We start from the raw sequence: 22,607 nt of genomic DNA, 5'->3' as shown, positions 1-22,607 counted from the left end.
TTTACATTATCTACAGCTGCTCTGTTACAAATCATAGCAATCTTTTTACACATTTGCTTTTGCCAAAAACAACAAAAGAAAAATGAAAAGGTGATATATTTTTATTTGGCTCAAGAAAGGCAGGCACCTAGAACAATCTCTCAGGCACATACTTTCCCCATGAGGAGGATGGATCCAGGGAAGACATCCTTCAGCTTGAAGGGACAATGAGCACCAAGCACACACTTTTCTGTTTCATAAAGCTAGGGCTTTAAAATAAGTGCTTGAGTGGAATTCTTTCATGCATTTACTTATGTGTGTTTGCATGCATACATGTGTGCCCAGGTGCTATGGCATGTATGGGGGACTTGGGGGGGGGCAACTTATGACAACTGATTCTCCCTTTCTACCATTGCAGTCCTGGGAATCAAATTTAGGTGGTCAGGTTTGGAAGCAAGTGCCTCTACCAGCTGAGCCACCTCAGCAACCCCTTGGGTTAACTGGCTCAGTAATGGTGTATTTGATTTAAAGTACCACAAAACAATGTATGTTTACATCACCCTTTTATTTCATAGTTAGAAATAATACAGTTCCAGAGGGTAAATCATCAATAAATAACGGTGTTTAATCATTAAATGTAAAAATCCCAACTCTTTGGCATCTGACAGGATTCTATTAATTGTCAAACTATTGACTGTATAGATATAGTTAATCTTAGTGATCATTCATCAATACAATATGTTACAAAGGTGCAGTTTACTTTAAACAGACAATATCGGAAACTTTCCAGCCACTAAAACCTCTGATCAACTCACTAGGACATGAGCCAGCATCTCCATGGCTCTCTTATACATGTTGTCACATGGTTGCCTCTGTGAGTGCATAATAAGCATCTATTAAGAGTTCCTGGGGGTTTCTAACATTTATTCTGCTCTAAATAAATGTTGCCATTCAATCTGGACAGAGGAAAACCACAATTGGTCCAGGAATGGCACATTCATCAATTAAAAAGTGTTCTTATGTTATAAGCAAGACTGCTAACCCCTAAGAAACTCACAGTGCCGAAAAGAAAACATAAAATATGTAGTTCTATATAGCCAGAAATGCCAAATCAGTAATAAATTGCACCTTTAAGACTGAATGAGATAGAAATGTTTACAAAAGGTAAGTTACATACATTTACGGTCAAGGGTAGTTGAGCTGCTTCTGTTACTAAAGGCAAGGAATTATTTCTTTAGCAACAAATTAAACCAGTGTGATAGACGTAAGTTGTTAGGTAATCCAGGATTAGCCCATTAAAACTGTAGAAGCACGTTAGGCTCCTACACTAATCCTGAAACTGGAATTCCAATGAGTGCCCTGCTGCAGAGAACTGACCCTGGAAAGACCCCAGGACATGCTGTGTGGCATCACTTCGTACTTAGTTTAAGCATTTGATGGTCAAAATCGTGAGAGCCCCTGCTAAAGCTGTCTTCACTTACAAGAAGGTGAGATGTAAGCGGGGCTACGCCAACAACCCAGTGGAGAGAATCCTTTCCATGTTCAAGTTCCATGTGGATTTTAAATCAGAAAATAAGCGCTAAGGAAATGTTCCCAACTGACGGAAACCTCATGTCGGAAACATTCTGGAAAAGCATCCCACCCACTACCCATTGTAAAATAAATACTTTGTATCCCAAATTTAATTTTATTAAGACACACTTTAATAATGCTATAAAGGAATATTTTACAGCCATAGAGATCAGTAACTTTCCATGCGGAAATAAAAAAATCCATTGCTCAATATTCCTATTGAGGCAAGTGAAGAAAGATTATTCTCTTCATCTGAAATGTTAATTGTTTTCAGTGCAAAACCAGTTATAAAATATTTAAACTCAATATTTAAAAATAAAAAGTGGTCCAATTCAGCAGTGTTCAAGCTCCAAATTCCATAAGACAAATCATTACATACATTGTATAGTAAAATACAGAGATCAAGAAGCACTGAGTACTTCAATATAAATTTCTAATGAATCATATCAAGTCAGCAACAACCAAGCAGGTAACATTCCCAATTTGAGTGTTCAGAATCATAAAGGTGAAATTACTGCACCAAAACCTCGTCCTAGCTAAGAAGCTATGCAAACTAACGGTCAACATTCTGTTTTCTTTGCAGTTGCGTGCTCTAGAATGATATCCCCCCGCCCCGCCCCAAGTACCTGTGATTTCATTCCTGTATCCAAAACTTGATCCAAACAATTTTTTGTATGTTCCAGGAACACTTAGCTGATATAACCATCTCTAAGGTGAAAGGTCATATACAGAGTACGACAGTAGATTTTTTTTCTCTCTAGCCAAGGACAGGCTGGCCTAAAGCGGTTTAAACCCTGTGCAAGTCATTCATGTATTATTCCTAGCAAACACTCGGTCCCCTCGGAGGGTCAGGTGTTGAAGCTGGTACTGTAACACTTCTGTGTCAGCTGGCTCCTTGATGTTCATTTTATCTAGATTGAGGTAGTCCAGGGATTTGGAGTGAGCCCTCTTACCTTTAAGAAGACATAGAGGCAAGGGCCCATGGAGGGCCTTATAAGGTTCATAAGGTAAGGATTTGGTACACTTGTCTCCTGAGCTGGGCATCCGCCTTCGCCTCCTGCCATTAACAGCTGGAATCTCATATGGCTGATAGTACCTACTTCTAGTTTTGTAGAGACGAGAGGAGCGTGCGAGTCCCGCATCCAGCTGTTTAGAGCGCAAGGGCAGCATGGCTTCTCCCTTGCTTTCTTCCCCTCCTGTGCACTTCTGGGCTAACTTCAGGAGTTCCTCGCCAGTTGCAAAGCCAACCAAATAGTTAGAGTCCATGTGGAGGATCTGATAACCTGACACAGTCCGGCGCATGGGTGAGCACGGTGTACTAGAACAGCGGGGCTTCTCTGCTTCTGCTTTTCCTGGCGAGCTCCCCTCAGCCACAGGTAATGGCAGGGTGGTCAGGGTACTTCTGGACTCCCCATTTATATCTACTTCCATCTTAGGCAGCAGGCTGCACACTCCTAAAGTAAACGAGTAAACAGACTAAGATTAGAAAGGGAAACACAGAGATTAGGTGAAGTCCCATCCTGTTAGAATACACGGAGCATAAATAATACTTGTCTGGAAGACAATGTACAACAGATAGATTTCTGCCTGTCTGTTAGACATCTCAGAGCAGGCAAGAAATGACCAGGGCCGCTCGGTACTCAAGGGCTCACGGGCAGGTATATGAGAACCGGAAGCCCTATGGAGGTGTTCAGATGAGGAAATCAGAATAAAGCTCTTCTCCAAGTCAGCCCTCAGTTCATGCACATGGAGGTTACTCCTTGACGCGCTTAAAAATTCAGTGCGACTCTCAACAATATGCAAAGACAAGTTGGCACACAAGTTTCCACAGTTTCAAATAAATTTTGACTTGAAAGTTAAATTTCCTCTCATTTAATGTAGATATATATGAGTGCCTCACCCTTCACACCTGCAATTCTTGGCAACTGTGCTTAAGAGGAAAATAATAGAATAGAATACAACTTTCTGACGGATCAATTTATCTAACGGCTATTCTGACACTATGGTGGAGTATTTAGAGGAGGGGTGGAAATCTTAAAGAAATTCTTCCCTTGAAAGCTCCAATGTAAACCCTAAACCCATTACAGCACGGAACATTTAACACTAAACATATGTAAAACGAGGCTGGAGAAATGGTGCAGATGTTAAGGGCACTGGTTGCTCTTCCAGCAGACCCAGGTTTGGTTCCCAGCACCCATGTGGTAGCTCACAACCTTCTGTAACCCCTCCAGATGATCCATTGCCCGAATCTGGACTATGAAGGCAGTATACACACGTGGTGCACAGACACACGTGCAGGCTAAACACTCATACACATAAAATAAAAATAGGCCAACCTTGAAAAATACATGTAAAATACCAAATGTCATTTTATATGAATATTTAAGCATAGAGCATATCATGAGCACACAGTTACTTTATTTTACAATGTGTAAGACAGTACTCTTGAACAGTTTAATAAAAAGAATGATTCACAATGAATAATGGGATTGTTCACTGCAATTATCACTTTGTGTAGTTTTGAAAACTTAATGACACACAGTGTCATGAATAATGGCCAGGTTCCTAGAAAACAGCAGATAATACAATTTTGGGAAACAAAAATTAATAGGGAAAACAGAGATAAAGCCTTCTCAAAAAGTTTAATTTTACTTGAATTTCTATTGGTTTTAAGGAAGTATCTCAGAACACTAATCAAAATGTCAAGTAACTAATTTTCATATGAAAAAAATTTACTGAGAAAGGCTCTTATGTCACATAATTCTCATGAGATCTTTCATAAAACAGGGAACTAGTTCCTACAGTTTCAGTATTCATTTAAATTTCCAGCAATTAGAAAACTCAAACCAAAGGAAACAGAAAACCTGTGAAGCTTATTGCTACTCTCCTTCACTAGGAGCCTTCACAAGAGGCCACCTGTCCCTACTAGTCCCCATACACAGCACAGCTGAAAACCAACATTTACAAAGATGCCACCATAGAGTAAATGTCAGCAGGATCCACACACGGGTCAGTTTACTCAAAATGTTAGGCTAGTCTCCTGACCTTCTAGCTGTAAAGTAGCTGGTTTTGTTATATTTTGTTACTACTCTAGAAGAAAACCTGTTTCTCTCCTCACAGGATCTGAACAGTAGGTAAAGGCCAGGCAATCTAGGCCTGTATGACATCACAGCTCACGAGCCTCACAGAACCACCAACTATGCCCATTCTTTTTATGCTAAACAAACATTGGTCCTAAGCCAAGTGACAAGGTAACCCTTGGTCACTAACTCTGTAATGCTGAAGAGGACAAACCTGTCTTCAATCTTCTCAACCTGATAGGTAGCTCTCCATCCTGAAAGGCCAGGAACAGACATGTGGTGAGGTTCAAGCAACCAGGGCCAAGGAGGGAAAGGCAGGAACGAACACACACACACACACACACACACACACACACACACACACACACACACACCACACACACGGCCATCAGGACAGTGACACTGTAGCCACCTGCCCTCACTGTGTGGGCACTGGCTTAGAGTTCTCCCAGCTTGGCACTCCGTGGCAAACCACGGTTTTCCACCAACACCCCCATTTTCACTTGCTATATAAGCTTCTTAACATCCATAGTTCCGCTCCTTTCTCTTCTGAACTGGGTGATAATCCATACAAACACTGTGCTGGAATGCATCTACTTTGCTGTGAGTGGAGAAATCTGCTAAGCAGGTTTTAAAAGTATGACATTGTAGGCATAAAGGGCAAGCACAGGCTTCTGTGGTCATTGGGAATGTCAAAAATTTGTCCCAATGCTGTACCAATTCTGCTTTACTAAAGCAAACTCAGAATTTTTAGAATGTACTTTTGAGACTGAAGATAAAGATAGCAGAATACAACGATTTAGAGGGACAGGCAGAAATGGTACATCGTTTCAGAAAAATGGAAGAAATAAAACTTTGACATGTCATGAAATACACATTACTGTTTGATGAAACTGTATCATTAGTTAAGTTTCCCGAAGCCAGTAAGAAATATTACCCAGCCCAAACTAAAGCACGCAAACAGATCTTTACACATCTCTACGGGAGACAATGACTTGACTTCAGTTGTTACTAGAAGAAACAGAGGTGCCTAGTGTGAGAAACACATTGCATTCTACGTGGGCAGACAACACATTCACTTCGGAAAACACTTCTGAAACAGAAATTAAAGGGATAATCATGTCTAATATCCTGTAGCATAAATATCTAATGCAGCAACTAAGGCCAAAGCAAAACGGATCATCTCCCATAGAAAATATCTGAATGACTATCTCCTTGCTCTGCATACAAACAACTGGTTTTAAATGTGACCTATGCAGCAGCAACCCGAAGAACTCACGAGAAACTCTAGGAGCTGAAAGACATTTGCACACGTTAGCTATCTATCGCACATTAGTACTTATATTCCAAGTTGCAGACAGTGAACATACTCTCAAAACAGATCTTGGGGCACCTTCCTTCATCTCTGTGGTGTACTCACTGACATATGAAAAAGAACATGGCCAAGCTCTGATACCCAACAAGAACCAGGACTCTGACAAACTGCTTAGAATTCTTACGAATATGCTAACTGTATCAACAGTGGTTTCCATCCTCCTTTCATGCCCCTCCACCAATAAGAGAATGAATGGGACAGTTATCTATAACTTGTGCTCCTTTACATGCCAATCCCTGGATTCCCTAGATCTCTTTTTACTTGTACAGAGTTCTTCTAAAGAACACCTACAGAAGCAGCATGGAGCCAGGCTTCAGAAAGCGGACACCTATGGGCAAGCTTTCAGCTTCACTCAGACAGAAGTGGCCATGCACCTCCTGCTCTCCACGGCGTCTAAAAAGGAAAACATTCCGTGTTACTGAATTCCTGAGAATCTCTTGAGTGAACTGAAACACTGAGGCCAAAATCTGAGGAAATAACAGAATCAATTTCCGCAGACCCTCTGTTAAACAGAACTAACTGTCCCGGCTGTAGAAAAGCCCTAGGTGCTTTTCCAATTCCCAAGTTCTACTTTTAAAAAACTGACAGCCCAGACTGACCAGTCTCCAAGTCAGCTCACCCCTGCCTCAGCTGAAGACCACAGAGTGCACACCAGCACACCTGGAGGCAATCTTGAGACAGGAACTCTTCCATGGGAAGTATCTTCCATACTGTTTGTGGGTGCTAATGCATCTCAGAGCCCCTTGCATACTACGCCATACTCTTCCACTGACCTACACCCCAGCCTCCAAGTTTCTTATTACGGAAGCATTTAACAGAAAATTCAGCTGTGGTGACTGTTACTGGAGACGGTGACTGTAACACGGCATATTCTTCCAGCTTTAGCAAGTCTAGCCATGACTCAGCATTTTGTTGCATGTTCTAAAATGACCTCATTTTCAAACCGTCTACTGCCGAGACTGGATCACAAATGTGCTGGCGAGCATCATCACACATAGATGCAAAGAACCACCACTTCTGCAGATATAATAGACAGTGAATCATAGTATAGGGAGTGAGGAGATGGTACACCAGGCAAACTGCTTGCTGGGTAAGAATCAAGACCCAAGTTCAGATCTCCAGCACCTACTAAAATTCGGTATTGTAGCATCCATAATCCTAGAGCTGGGGAATATGGGTGACAGAAGAATCTCTGGGTCTCACTGGCTAGCAAGTCTAACCAAAAAGGCAAGGGCCAGGGACAGGAAGAGACCAAGTCTCAAAAACAAGGTGGAGAGTGATAAAAGAAGGCACTTAATGTTGACCTCTGGCCTCCGTAGGTGCATCATGGGTGAGGACAAACACACACATACATGCATACACACGAGAAATCAGATCCCATGTTTCTACAGCCTGCATCATTAAAGACACCCTTCTTGTTTCCATGAATGCCTTTTATACAGAATTAAGGCAGAAGACTGGAAATACAAGTCAGAAGAAGAAAAAAGATTAACCTTCACTAGCAGAAGCAGTAGAATTTCTATGAAAAAAAAATCTAGAATAGAAAACAAAAACTATAGAGTTAGGGAGACAGCTAGGTCAGCAAAATGCCTCCCTTGCAAGCATGAGAACCTGAGGTGAACCCCTGGAGCCCATCAGAGAACCAAACATGCAGGACAAGTGCCTGGATTCCAGAGGCAGACAGATCCCTAGGGCTCCTTGGGCATCCGTCCTCACCTACTTGTTGAGTTCCATGTCAGTGAGACAGTCCGTCTCACAAAGGGGGAAGGTGGACAGTAATGGAGGAACAATACACAAAGTTGTTGTCTTCTGTTCTCCCCTACACACACACACACACACACACACACACACACACACACACACACGTCCATGTACCTGCACATATATGAACACACACATACACACATATACGCTTTTAAAACTGTGTTTTTAAACAAGCAAATACAAAGTTTTAAATGACAGGTAACGATCTTCTCAAACAAAACAGCCAAGAGCTGGCAATGTTCACAGGTGTAATCTGTGAAATACATGAAGACTCGTTCTACTAGATGGCCCTAAGCGAGCTAATATAAATCACACATTTTCACCATTGGTTAGTGCACAACTGTGAATTTTGGCTGATACTAAAAACAAGAGGTCCAGAAAATAACACTGTATAATGTCCAAAAAGTATAGCACATATAGTACCTTCCAGCTCTTCAATATTCCAGGAAAAGGAGCCTTCCAATCTTTGCGCACAACATTTCAACAGCAGCCTAAGCACCATGGCACCCTGGGCTAGTCCTACAAAGAGCTGTGGGGCTTCGCATCTGCCATTCAAACATTCTTTTTGAGAAACACTGTGTCCTAACAACTGTATTCCATTTAAAAACTTAGAAGAATTCACTGATTCATTATTCTTCCTATTATGTGCATTCGTGTATCATTAGCACACTACACCCTTGAAAATTTTCCATCTCCTAAAGCTTTAGCTGAGATGTCAACAGACATGGAATCCCATGGTTGGACTCTTTCAACCAACTAAGATGTTGATCTGCTTTGCTTTCTCATCCCTGTCACAGACTCTGGTACTAGATTATCAAAAATATTTTTCATGGTACAAAGTATCTGTGAAGTTTGGTTATAGGATAATACTCAAGAAGAGAAAGGACCATAAGTATTTCCAAAAGGATAATCTGGTAACAGAAAAACATGTCTGGGTACAGAGCCCAGCCAACTCTAGTGACAGATACCCTGAAGAAACAGAATCAATGTCCACACTACAGGCATGGAGCACCACCCTCCAGGCTATAGGTCTGGAGCACCACCCTCCACTCTACAGGTATGGAGCATGACCCTCCAGGCTGTATGTATAGAGCACCACCCTCCAGGCTCCAGGTATGGATGGAGCATGACCCTCCAGGCTGTATGTATAGCACACCACCCTCCAGACTACAGGTCTAGGTCACCATTCTCCAGGCTACAGGGCTGGAGCACCACCCTCCACATTACAGGTCTGGAGCACCATTCTCCAGGCTACAGATCTGAGGTACTATCCTCAGGTATGGAGCACCACCCTCCAGGCTACAGATCTGAGGTACTATCCTCAGGTATGGAGCACCACCCTCCAGGCTACAGGGATGGATGGAACACCACCCTCCTTATTTCCTTAAGGAGCTGCAGAGATCCTCAAACAACCTTAGTCTAACACAGGCATTTTCATAACTACTCTCCTCAACAAGACACTTTCTACCCCTTTCCATTCCTCACCAGTCTGATTTGGTGATTATTTGATCTTTTTATTGTTTTTGAAACCTCTAAAAATAATCCATGCAGACTGAAAGATGTTCAATTCAAATAATTCATACTGACATTTCTATTAAAGTCAAAATCTCTCTTCACTCCCTGCCAATAGGATACTCCTATTAATATTAAACGTATTCTCCCTTATTCCATACATTCACAATTATGAGTAGGTGTTTACTTTATTTACATTGCATAAACACAAACAAACACATGCAGAGGGGGGGGGGGAGAGAGAGAAAGAGAGAAACTAATTTTGCAAGAAATTCCAAAACTAAAACGCTGAGTCAAAGAGCATATGCTTTGTAATTTTTTATAGCAACTACCACAAAGCTTTATGTAAAATGTTCTCGTTTTTTTCACAGAGAATGTACTATTTTATATAACCAAAAGCTAATGTAAAGCCTTTTATAAAGTAAAATCTATACATTCGCCAGGAGAGTATCATGTTTCTACTCTCATTTCTTATAAATAAGAACTGCTGAAGAAAGGAAGAATGTGAACATACCCACAGGATAATGCATTTGCCTCTTCCAAAGATAAATAAAACAGGCATGGCTTCCATTCTTGACCTCAACTCAGATATTTTCACTTCTAACAGATACATCTTGTACAGACTTATAAACAAAGTATCCAATTTCCTTCCACAAATGGTAAAAACGTTATATAAACTATGAAATTATGCAAAATGTACATTTTAAAGTAGTGAGTATAGTATGTCTCACCCCAACTTGAGACTAAACCAAAGTATGACAACGCATGCATGGAGGATTCTCCATGTACCCGCATGAGCTGTCAAAAGACCACAACCTGTATACAATGTACACAGTTCTAGCACTCTCCAAGACATCTTATTTCCAATGCAAAATTCTGCATATTTCCTATGCAAAAAAGAGTAATATTCTGAAGATATAACACAAATGCCCTAGCTTCTTAGACCAGCCCTGAAAATTGCTCATATCTTTCATAAATATTATACAAATCTGTGTGTGTATGTGTTTGAGAGAGAGGGGGGAGGGGAGGGGAGGGGAGGAGAGGAGAGGAGAGGGAGAGAAGGAGGTAGAGAGCTGTGCTCATGTGTGGGATGTGCACATAAATGTATGCTTGTGCATATGAAGGCCAGGGGGACAAATGTATGGTATTATTTCTAAGGGCCATTCTCCTTGTGATTTTTTTGTTTGTTCTGTTGGTTAGTTTTTACAGACAGACTCCCATAACCCTGGTACGCCTGGAGTAGGTTAGTATGAATGGCCAAAAAGCCCCAGGGATCCACCTCTCTTTGCCCTCCCAAAGCTAGATTACAAATGTGTAATTGGATTCAGGTCCTCATATTTGTACAACAAGCATTTTACTGACTGGACCATTTCCCAAGCTTCACAATTAGTTTTCATTAAAAAAAAAAAAAATTCATTTTCTGGATTTTTTTTTTTAAATTTGGGTTAACCAAAAAAAAATTCACCTGAGTAATCTAAATCTGCTTCATCTGCTTTATTGTGTTTTAGCAACATTTAGCAATACAATATAAAAGAAAGGAGATGTGATTTATTAAATACACAAAACAAAAATGTTAGCATGTTAACAAAATCCTTTTCGAGAGGACCGGAATGAAGGGCACAGAACAGAGCCATTCTTTGGTGAATGAGGACTCTTGAGCATGACTAAGAGTCTAGTGAACCTTGGGAGTTTGACAGCTTTACCTCCACTGCTGGAATAGAGTTCCCTGAAGCTGATAAGAGCCTGGGTTCTGATCTCAGCACAACCCTCTTTAGCTCCGGTTGCCGGGGCTCAGATGCCTGTCTTTGGGGCTGAGGGCACTCTAGGCATGCATATGGTGAACATATGTACATGCAGGTGAAACACACAGACACATAAAATAAAAATAAATCTCTTTTAAAAATAGTTTAACAACAAATGAACAGCAACAAAACCACCAGGCAATTTTAATATGCATAAAGGTTTCAGAACTTGCCAGACTATACATGCCAGAAGAATTCCACCTTCTGCCTCTTTAAGTCACTCGGGGAGACATAATTTGTCTGCTTACAGTTACCATCCCTAAGGCCTTCAAATTTACTCCTTCTAATCTACTGAAGGCTGAAAATATCTGCTAATCAAACTTGCTAAAATTGGATATAAAAATGAAATCCATCTATACTGAATGGGATTTGAGTTCATTTGAATGCAGTTTGGTATATTAGTTCCTTAAGGGTATGCTGACTAGCAGTTTAGTATTGCTTATAAAGGCATTTGCTTTAAATGCCTGTAAAATAACCCAACTACCTCACGCTTAGATACTTACCCATGGAAAACGTGAAAATAAATGTACGCACTAAGACGAGAACATCAATATTTATAACAGCATCAGTCATAATTATCAAAACCTGGCAAGAGTCCAAACATCACTTCAAGAAACGAAGTGTGAGGCATGCACATAGTGGAATACCATTCATCAACAAACACTGAAAACTAGGAACTCAACAAGTCAAAGAAGTTGATGGAAAAGCCATACACCACATGATTCCATTTATGCGGCATTCTGGAAAATGGAAAATAATTAGGCCAGAAACTAATCAATGACTGGTAAAACTTAGGATGGGGACAGGAAACACACTACAAAGGAAACTTTCCAAACTACACTCAAACAAATTTTATTGTGTGCAAATTATCCTTCAATAAACCTGCCACTAAAAGAAAAGTGGTTTTGGTAATGTATGGCCAAGTTTTACATGGTTCTCCAAAACATTACAATGTCTTGGCTACAGAGTCTCAGAGACAAAGGGAAAGTCCAACGGTTACACTGCACGTGTCTGGTCACCTTCCGTGAGCACACCTCCTGAGCCGAATCACTTCACCTTTTGTAGCTCTTCACAAACAGTGCACATGAAAACGGTACAATGTATGCTTATACACATACAGATAAATACAGCAAGCCATGCAAACATATCCCCGTGGCCTCCTGCCCATGTCTTCTAGTTTATTTTAGCTGGGTGGGTTAGTGACTGTATTCTTCCAAAACGTACTAGGAGTTTCTGAACTACTTCTCTTCCTAAAGAATAGATACTTTAGAGGTGTTTTTAGTTTTTTAAAGTGCATCTTGGAAGTTGGAGAGATATCTCATCAGGTACAATAATGTACAGCTCTTGAAGAGGACCCAAGTTTGCTCCCACTATCTATGGTGGATCGCTCACAACCACCTTTAACTCCAACTCCAGGGGATCAATGCACTCTCCTGGCCTCTGAGAGCCACTCCCAAGTACAAACCCACACAGAGACACAAACATACATACAAAATTAAAGACAAAACCTTTATTGTGCATTCAATGAATGAGATATGATACATCTGCTTAACAGCAGCACACTCCTCCATTATCCTTTTAAATTGTTCTCCAGTTCCTGACCACTGAGAGATTACAGAGTATGAAACTGCCTTTTCCAAAGACAATGAACTCTAAGTCAAAGCAAGAAACTACAAGGATTCAAAGAGCAGCCACTCACATTAATATAGTTCTGAAAACACTGAAGAGCTATAAGGCTATTTTTAATTATTCCCAATCAAAGCCACACAAACAACTATGTGAGCATAAACACAGGCATGTGGAAGGGGACAAGAAAAAGATGCCAAAGTATTGCATACTTTTAAGTTGGAATTCATAGCATGATAAAAATAGAGAAGGGTCACCTGTGCAGCAAATTACAACTATGTGAAAATCATCCTCCTTCAGCCACTATATTTATGAAAATACATAATGAGAATGTATTGAGGATTACTTCAGCAGTTTGGGGAGATAATTTTTACTAGAATTATCTCTCAAATTTGAGCAACTATTTCTATCATATATTCTCAAATACTATTCCCTAAGAACTCCTATATCTTCTAGGAGCTTCAGAAAAAGAAAAACATATGAAAGCACTAAACATTTCAAATAATTTTTAGCAGGCTGCAATCATAATCTCAATTCCAATCATTAGAATCTTACGACTGTGGCACACACAACTGTAAAAATACACGGACATCATTTTCACATATTCACTATGTGAAATTAACACATTATGACGTTTTGTTCATATAACAGTCAACAAACAGAAACAACAAAATATAACTTACCAGACTAAATCCCAGATGATGTCACTGTGCAATTTCCAGAGAGTCCCAAGGGAGCACAGGCATAATAATTTTTCTGTTCTACTCCAGATACTAAACATAAGACACAAAAATAAGCCTGTGATTTAATGAGTAATGCAATTTATAAAGCAATTATACTAATTCTAACTGCAAAACAGAACGAAAGTCACAGACGGTACTAATGCTGGGTACAGGTTATAGGAAACACAATAACTAAGGAGTTCAATTGAAAGGTTGTTTTGAGTTAGTTTAGCTAAATGAATCTTCAAAACATCTTATTGTACTTGCTACCTGTGTTGTGCTGTGTACACTCTACCTAGAAACTAAGAGCACTTAACTAGGCTAAATAAAAACACATGAAAAATTGAAGGTCTAAATGATGGTTTTACCATACATTCTATTCCTATTGGTGTGTTCAGAAGATTGTATGGGGCGGGGGGGGGAAAACAATGTTGAGTCAGGAACAAAAACCTGACCTTGCATAATCTGCAGTCTCTAAAACGAGGTCAGTCATACCACTGTCCCTCCCTAACACAGGTGATGTGGATCGAGGGAGCTCAGGTAGATGAGTGTGTTTTGCATGCTACAAACCCTTTACAGACATGTGACCTTATTATTATGCAATTAATTTTGGTATCTACTCATTTGAATTCTAAAATAGCGACAATAAAAATATCCTTTGTTAGACTGTTTGAGGCAAATGTCTGGATGTGTGTAGGGGTGTGTGTGTGTGTGTGTGTGTGTGTGTGTGTGTGTGTGTGTACATGTGCACCCAACCATATATAAACATATGGAAGCTAGTGGTCAACATCAGAAGCTGTCTTCTTCTTCTTCTATTCACCTTATTTATTTGGGACCTTGTACATCATAAGCAAGAACTCTGCCACTGAACCATTGTAGTGGATAGCCATCCCAGCATTGGCCTAGAAGTTCTAACCCCCATTGAGGCTTCAGTAATGGTCACACCCACAAGACGGGGCGGAGGAGGAAGCAGAAGACCCAAGAGAGAGAGGAGGGCTCTCGCGCTTGGTTCTGGGACGCTGGACACAGGAGGTAGACTGAGCAGAGTTCTCCAGAGAACACCTCCAGACTGTGCCATACCTTTGCCAGACCCTACAACCTATCCCTTCATTTGTAAGTTACCCCACAAAATAAACCTCCCTTTTACCACTATTTAGTGGCCTTAGTAATTTCACCAATATCTGGTGCCCAACATGGGGCACGAACCCACGACCCTGAGAATAAGAGTCTCATGCTCTACCGACTGAGCTCTAGGCCTGTAGCCAATTTGAATGCACCAACGATGCTGAGAAACATTAGGTGACTGTCCAGGCTGCTAGCTGTCTCTGTCTACTCTTGCAAGACTCCCAAAAGTTGCTTGCGTCCTTCTCCCATCTCTCAGGTATTATTATATTCCTTCTCAGGTCTTTGATGAGGTTGAAGATTAGCAGTTATAGTTACAACTTAGTATGTATATTATATCTTATATAATATATAATATCTTAGATAGAATATATTAAGTATTAGACTCAGGTTCTTTAGGATAGGACAGCTTTTGGAATGATCTTTGTAACATGCCACCTACCCATGCCCTAGACTTCCCTGGATTTTACTATGTGTTTTTTGCTTGATATTGTTTGCACTTATTGTAATTCTAACTTATCTAGGTCATTATCCCTCATTATTCCTGGACAATATTTGCTAACCATCTCTTTGTATATAGTCTTGTATTAGGTTAGAACTTTCTTATTTAGACAAAAGGGGGAGATGTAGTGGATAGCCATCCCAGCATTGGCCTGAAAGTTCCAACCCCCATTGAGGCTTCGGTAATGGTCACGCCCTTTTAACTACGTGGAGTGGCCTTAATAATTTCACCAATAAGCCATAAACCTAAGTCCTGACTTCTTTTGTTGAGATGGAGTCTCTAACTAAATTGACAGATCATCCATTTAGCCTGGCTACTGGCCAAGGAGTCACTGGGATCCTCCTGTGTCTGCCAAGAACTGGGGTTTTAAAAAGTGCACTGCCATGTCTAGCTTTTATGTGGATGCTAGAGAACATACTCAGGTTGTCATTCTCCAGAAACAGGCATTTTACCCATTGAAGCACCTCCTCAGCTCAGAAGACACTTTTAATAAGATAGACCAAGCAACCTACTCAAGGTCTCTAACACCTCTTCAACGTCATCCCCCTCTTACCATGGGAATTAAAAGACTCTATCTTTATCTCTTGCATCCCAGTTAATTGGATTAATTTATTAAGATAAAAAACAAAACAAAACAAAGACCACTCCCCTCAAAGTCCTTTTCACCCTGTACATATTTCATAGGTTTTCAATGTTATACTCAATATAAGGTGAGTAGGTGCTCCTAAGAGTAGAGAGGATTCATTTTATCTACATAGGTGTGTGGGGCCTGGAAACATAGCCATGTGCTATGTTTCTAACATGTTCTCAGACTAAAGACAAACAGCAAAGGAGACAGGCCAAGGGCTGCTGGTTTGTGATTTTCCTCCAAGAACACAGGAGTTTCTGCCAAAGGAAATGGATAATTTACTGAATTCAAGGTATTTTATTTAATAACCAGAAATGACTAATACAGCAAGATCATCATGATAAGAACCCTGATGCTACCAGCCACTAGAACACCTTTTAATGTGGAGAGCAGACATGTTCTAGTTAATTTATTTTCCCACCAACTACGTTTACTTTTAGCAAGCAAGCAATCTGCACAATTAAGACTTGAACCTCCCTCACCAACGAGGCCTGTGGTCTTAACAGAAACTGAAGCAAAATCTACTTACTGATGATAAAAATAGTGGCTTCATATAGTTATCCCCCAAAGAATTTACAGGATATTGTTAGAAAATTTACACTGATATATCAAGTAAATAGATTTGTAATGGGGAATGATGATAAAAAGAAACCATTTTTCATCTTTTATATGTCAAAGGATATAATTTATGCGATATAATCTTTGCTCCTTGAAGAAAAAATTATTAATCCCACCTTGAAGTATTCAGTTAAATACTACTACTTGAGATCAGTGCAGGAATCCGCACACCAACTAGCCTGGCTCCAGGGCCCACTTGCTCATCCTCACACTTGTGTGTAAGCACAGCTTTACACATGATAATCATGCTCATGAAAACATATATCCATTAATTCCCATGGGTGGAATCCTATTCCAAGTGTTTCGGGAGGCACTTCATATAAATGTTTTATTACCTCATTTGTGAAGTGACTGGAGGAAAACAGTTTTATTACTAGTTCCAAGGTGACTTCGAACTTTTTAAATGTTGGGATTTTATAGTGTGAAGACAGAGACAATCTGAGTTCAATCCCCAGGACATATTCCTTCCTTCTCTCTCTCTCTCTCTCTCTCTCTCTCTCTCTCTCTCTCTCTCTCTCTCACGCGCGCACAGTGATAAATATTTTAAAATATGGATAATATGCTAGTTAGTTTTATTGTTCTGTAGAAACACCAGTAGGCATTTTCTTAGTTAGTGATTTTTGAGGGAGGACACAGCCCATTATGGTTGGTGCCATTCCTGGGCTGGAAGTCCTGAGGTCTATAAAAAAAAAAGTAGCAAGAAGAACAAGCCATGAGGAGCAAACCAATAAGCAGCATGCCTCCCAGGCCTCTGCATCACTTCCTGCCTCCAGGTTCAAGCTGAGTTCCTGTCCTAACTTCCTTCAGGAATGGACCAGGATGTGGAAGTGTAAGCCAAATAAATCCTTCCTTCCCCAAGTTGCTTTGGTCATGGTGCCTCATATAACCCTAACCAAGACCAATAGTATGGCAGGAAAATGCCCCAATATTTACAGGCTACTGGCTATTCTACAGTTGGATGCCAGGGCTATACTAGTCATAAAGTGAGAAAAATCTGATATAGACTCTTAGAATCTTAGAGTGAAAAGCAAAAGGAAACATTAGAAAAATCTGAATGCTTTATTTCTGCTTTATACAATGCCTTAATTCTGAATATAGATAATTTCAAAAGTCTTAAATTTCAACTTTCACAGAATTTATGCCAGGTATTTGGTGGCATATTCTCAAGCATTTAGATGCCCTAGAAAAATATTCATACTTTCAAACATTTTTTTTTTTGCACCAATAGAAAGAACTGGTTAAACCTGCAGTCTCAAATTGAAAGCAGAGGAACCTTAAAGCAACTATCAAACATCACTGAGCTGATGAAGAAGTATAGGAAAGCGTCTGTAATTTCATAATGAGCAAAGTGACGGATGATCCTTGGTTTTTGACTGCCAAGTCAAAAATAGAACAGATCCCTCAGCAGTGACCCAAGGTGAGCCAAGTATAGAAGCATCTGCCTGATCCTCACTTTCACCCCTGACATTGCTGTTTGAGCATAACTGAGCACCAGCTAGACACAGGCACCAGAGGGTAGATAATACAGTAAAAAGAGACACGAAATCAATGCAACAGAGTAGCTACATACCTACTTTAAGACTGCCTATAGGGCCACCTACTACAAAATTATAGTAAAGATGGTAGTGATACCATCTCCCAAAATAGAAATTAAAAACTGTAAGAAAGGCACCCAAAAATATAACTTTGAAGTAAAATCATCTATTTTTAGAATACCTTAAAAAAATCTATAAATCCCTAACACTGACAAATGACTGGTTTTATCTTCGAATGTGAAGGCTTAGATCTTGAATGGGACAGTTTACAATTTCTTAAGGGGAGGGGAGCATAGAAAGACAGACTAAAGTCAATAAAGCTAAAGCTTGAAGACACAATGTTTCCAACGCAGAGGGCTGAAACAAACAGAAAGATCCATGACATTTCTCAGTAAGCAATGTGGACAGGAAACTTAAACACCACCAAGGGCAGCCAACTGCCACTGGCAGGGGAGCCACGGGTAAGGAAGAACAGAAGACATCCAACAGCAAGTGCCAGGAGACTCCACAAAAAGTAGAAAAGTTTGCAAACATGAGCTGGCAAGTGAAATCTATCATCATACTTCATATAATAAAGTCCTTCAAAAAGTAACATCTCGGTTCATAGTTACTGCCCTGGCATAATAGTCTGCAGAAACCTCTTGAACCTTCAGATATCCTCTGATGATAAACAAATCCTTACCCTATCCCAAAGTAATATAATGCAGTAAAGTGATATGAGTTTTATACAGCAAAAGAAATCTTCCTACTTGTGTACTTTGCCAGGTATATCCACCCAGCCAATTCACTCAGTGACGTACTGGGCCACTCAACAATATTTTCTGAGTACATAGAAGCAGTGGGGCAAGTTTTAAAAGTCTAACACCATGCCAGAGGAAATACAAGCCTCATCTGTGCAACAGCAAATTTGAACAACACTGGAAACCCCAAAGCTTTCTGTTTTCCACAAAACAAAGAAAGCTTCACATGGAAATGTTCAGTTCTAAACAAATGCTTTACTCTTAAATCTATAAATTGCTATACTCCAGGCACCAACCCAGATCCACTAACTAGTAACAAGGAAAAATGGCAAATGTTAACATTATATACACATAAATATGCATATACATGTGGAGGCACCATGAATTTTGATAAATTTCACTAATTATTAAAGACAGTACTGGGAAAGAATAGAATTTCTTAGGAGAAAAAAAAAAGTATTAAGAGATGAGTTTTAATTCTCCCAAAACCTGGAAGAGGGAGTGGAAAGAAAGTATGGACTTTAAGGAGGGACCCTGGAGCAGGGGAAATTCCATTTCAACTAGTGAAAATGCTTTGTAATCAAATATTTTCTGCTCTCAAAGACTATTCTAAAATAAATAAATAAGGGACTAAAACATTCCTCAAGTAGAAAAACACTGAGCAGAAATAAAATGGTTGAGCTCAGGTTACAGCAGGGAGTGGAAAAGAAAATGCTTAGCTGAAGCCATGGGCTCTCACCATGGAGACCACTTCCAACCTTCTTAGCTTTCTTCAGTTTGTAAAATTAAATCACTAAGGGTTTGGAAAGACAGTTATTAAGTACAGTGTGACTTTTTAAAGACCTTCTTTGACCTTAACCAACAAACCATCAACCTTCTCAGCATGGTAGGGCCGCCCATAATTGGTTCAGTAAGACATAAATGTGTTCCTCTTTCTAGAATCAGTTCTCTCTATAGCAACTCCCTTAAAGGGACCAGCATTCATTTTGTTTCCATCTCTGCTCGTTAAACTCAAACCCACACTACGACATCGTATGCAGCTTCTCTCTAAACATGTCTGACAAGAGCTGAAACCACAAGTCTTACACAAAGTCTTTAGAAGAAACCTCCCTCTTCTGGAAGCATAACCACAAAGGGACAGAAGTCTATGGTGGTGGTGATGCATTTCCCAAAGAAAAGCAGAAAACTAGGTACTCACTGAGAAAATAACCTAGGCTACAAATCAGGAAACAAAAACAAAAAAACAAACAAAAAAAACCAAACAAACAAACAAACAAACAAAACAAAATCAAAAGGTGTGTAAAGTATTGTTCTCATCACACCAATTACTTTTAAGACTTAATGTTAAGGTACTCTTCAAAAACATGCACCGCATAATGTAAGCTAATTGGCTGTAGTAATGTCAATGACTATCCCCAACACCCTGGGAGATTTAGTGCTAAACTGTCCCACTTACAATTAAACAAACATACCAAAAACAGAATTTATGCACCAGTTCTTACCAAAGTTAAGTGGTTTTCGTGCTCATTCATGAATGCTTACATTTCATCCTGTCTGCTCTGTTTATAATCCAAGGTACCATTTAAAAAAAAAAAAAAAATCAGCGGAATGCCCACGCATCAAAATAACCTAAGCACACACTGTGACCCAAAGCTTCCTGGGGAGTAACTGTGTTTTGAACTAATTGCGAAAATAAACATTGTGAAGGAGTGGCTGCCAATCCCTAGTGTCTACCTTGCTGCACCATGGTAAAGTACTTCGCCACCTTAAATTACAGAGTGACTTTCTTCTTTTTTTTTTTTTTTTTAAAGGAAAAACAACGTTTTAAAAAAAAAAAAAAAAGTTTAGAAACCTCGGAGATCTTCTGCGGCATCTGCGCTCCAGGCCAGGAGCAGTTAATAATGTACAAATGTTGCTGTTTCCATTCTTACTCCTCTTCCAAGAATAAAAAGTTCAGCTCCAGGGTTCCCTGTGTCTCCCAACCTCGCACACCAGCGTACACCAAACACACACACACACACACACACACACACACACACACACACACACACACACAATCCTGGCTCTGCAGAGATCGGCAGCCCACCCGGAGCACAGCGGCGTGGGCGCGGAGCCCGGGAGTCTCCAGCGAGGCAGACACTTGCCACCAGGATTCGGAAGCACGCGGCCGTCGTCCCCTTCGCGAACCGGGCTCCTTTCTGGCCGAGATTTGCAGATTCCACCACTAGAGCGACTTTGGCAGCTTCACAATGGGCCGCTTCTCAAGGTCTGCCCGCCGCCCGCCCCCAGACGCCCTTTCCTACGCTCCCCACCCGCCCCAAAGTCCACCCGCGACAGGTGGGGCGAGGGCGGCGGTGCCCGAGACATCTGCCGCGGGAGTTTCGGGCCAGCACCAAGCCGCGATCCACAGTCCACAGACGCTCCTCGGCCACCACCGGGAGGGCCCGTCGGTCTTCCCCGGATACACCGGCCTCGGCCTCGCCCGCGGGGTGCAGCGCCAGCGCACAGGGCGGCCGAGATAAGGTCCTCTGGGCTCTCGCCAGGCGTTATCTGGTCCCCGCAGTCGTAGCCCGCACACCGTTGGGGACAGAGGCGCGGCAGGCCGGGCAAGAGCTCCTTCTGGATGGGCCTCCTTGGGCCTGTCGCCTCGCGCTGCGGGGCACGGCGAGCCGCCGAGCCGGGGCGCGCTAACGCACCCAGACTTCCGCACCTCGGCACCCGCGGGAGCGCCGCTCCGGGTCGCAGAGTCCCCCGCACCACCGCACGTCGGCGGCGAGCGCACGCCTGCACCGCCGCCCGCCCGCCGCGCGCACTCGGGGACGCACGCCCCCGCACACTCACACGCGCTGCACACTCCCGGCGTTGCCGGCCCCACCCCTGAGCCAGGAAACTGCGGGCTCTGGCACCCCGCGCGGGCCCCACCCCAGTCTCCAGACCCCAGCCATCCATCCGCACTGGGGCTCGGGGACCGGGCCCCCTCGAAGCCGGCTGCCACCGAGGCTGCAATGCCAGCAGCCACACCGAGGAGGCCGGCACCGGGCCGGGGCGTCCCAGCGCTGCACACACACCGCTCGTCCAGCCGGGACACGAGGCGACGAGGAAGGGGCGGCGCCGTGCCTGGGACTGGCACAGTGGCTCGCTGACTGGGGCACCCACCCTCACGCGCGTACCCCACCCATCACCACCGCCACCTCTGCAGCACAAAAGGTTGCAGAAGGAGTGGCGGTCCCCGTACAACGTACCAGCAGTCCAGGGTTCCGCCGGCTCCTCTATGCCGGCGGCCGCAGACCCGAAGCCAAGGGCGGGAGAGACGCGGGGCTGCGGCGCCGAGGTGCGGGCAGAGGCCGCCAGCCAAGCCAGCCGGGTACCCGCTGCTCTCCCACCGCGCTCGGCGCCAGCTACGGCCCCGGCGTAGTCCCGCCTCCTCCCCCGCCTCCGCCCGCCTTCCCGCCTCCTCCCTCCCTCTGGCTGCGGAGGCGAGGCCGGTAAGCGCAGAGCCCGCCTCCTGCGCCAGGCTCGCACGCTCGCTCGGGAAGGGCGGGCGGGCGAGCAGGCGGCGGGAGAAGGCGCTGGGCGGCCGGCAGGAGAGCGCAGAACGGGAGGCGGTGGCGCGGACGCGAGGCGGCGTGATGCCACCGGTCCCAGACGAAAACCCCGCGCTCCCGCCGCCGAGGAGCCGCAGCTCGCAGGCCTGGGAATGCGGACGGTATTTAGCCCATAGAGCGGTGGGCTAAAGCTGTGTTGGGCATGGCTGTCATTTGTGAGTTTCTGCTGAGCAGAAGTTGAGGAGAGCAGAAGCCCATGAAGTTACACATTATACTGTAATTCTAATTTTTTTTTAAAGGAAAAAAAAAAACTAAATATGGGGGCAGGGTGAAGGCCAAATTCAGATTCTGAGTCATGTGTTTCTCTTCTGTTTTCCTTTCTTCCTTCCTCCCTTCCTTCCCTTTTCTTTCTTGATAGGGTCTCTCTCTCTGTAGCCTGGGCTGGGTTCAAGCTCCTGAGAACCTTCCTGCCTTAGTCTCCAGAG

At 42.5% G+C, this 22,607-nt stretch overlaps 1 protein-coding gene across 2 annotated transcripts; it reads right to left on the bottom strand.

Moving 5' to 3' along the window:
* Window positions 1–525: 525 nt before the first annotated feature.
* On the bottom strand, window positions 526–22,006 carry Macir (macrophage immunometabolism regulator). Of its 2 annotated transcripts, none has more exons than XM_036173387.1 (3): window positions 21,820–22,006; window positions 13,394–13,483; window positions 526–3,005 (listed from the first exon to the last, which is right to left on the bottom strand). In XM_036173387.1, exon 3 carries the CDS (start codon window positions 2,980–2,982, stop codon window positions 2,359–2,361), a length of 624 nt encoding a protein of 207 aa, XP_036029280.1. In that variant the 5' UTR covers window positions 2,983–3,005; window positions 13,394–13,483; window positions 21,820–22,006; the 3' UTR covers window positions 526–2,358. The 2 variants fall into 2 exon arrangements, with proteins under 2 accessions (XP_036029280.1, XP_036029281.1); XM_036173388.1 differs by lacking the exon at window positions 21,820–22,006 and adding an exon at window positions 20,430–20,602.
* Between the last annotated feature and the right edge of the window lie 601 nt (window positions 22,007–22,607).

The sequence above is a fragment of the Onychomys torridus genome, chromosome 23, assembly GCF_903995425.1.
Source record: "Onychomys torridus chromosome 23, mOncTor1.1, whole genome shotgun sequence".
NCBI lineage: Eukaryota > Metazoa > Chordata > Mammalia > Rodentia > Cricetidae > Onychomys > Onychomys torridus.
This window is presented reverse-complemented; position numbering and strand designations above follow the sequence as displayed.

Coding starts and splice junctions, on each gene's coding strand:
- Macir (XM_036173387.1), bottom strand. CDS start 2,982: ATGGAAGTAGATATAAATGGGGAGTCCAGAAGTACCCTGACCACCCTG.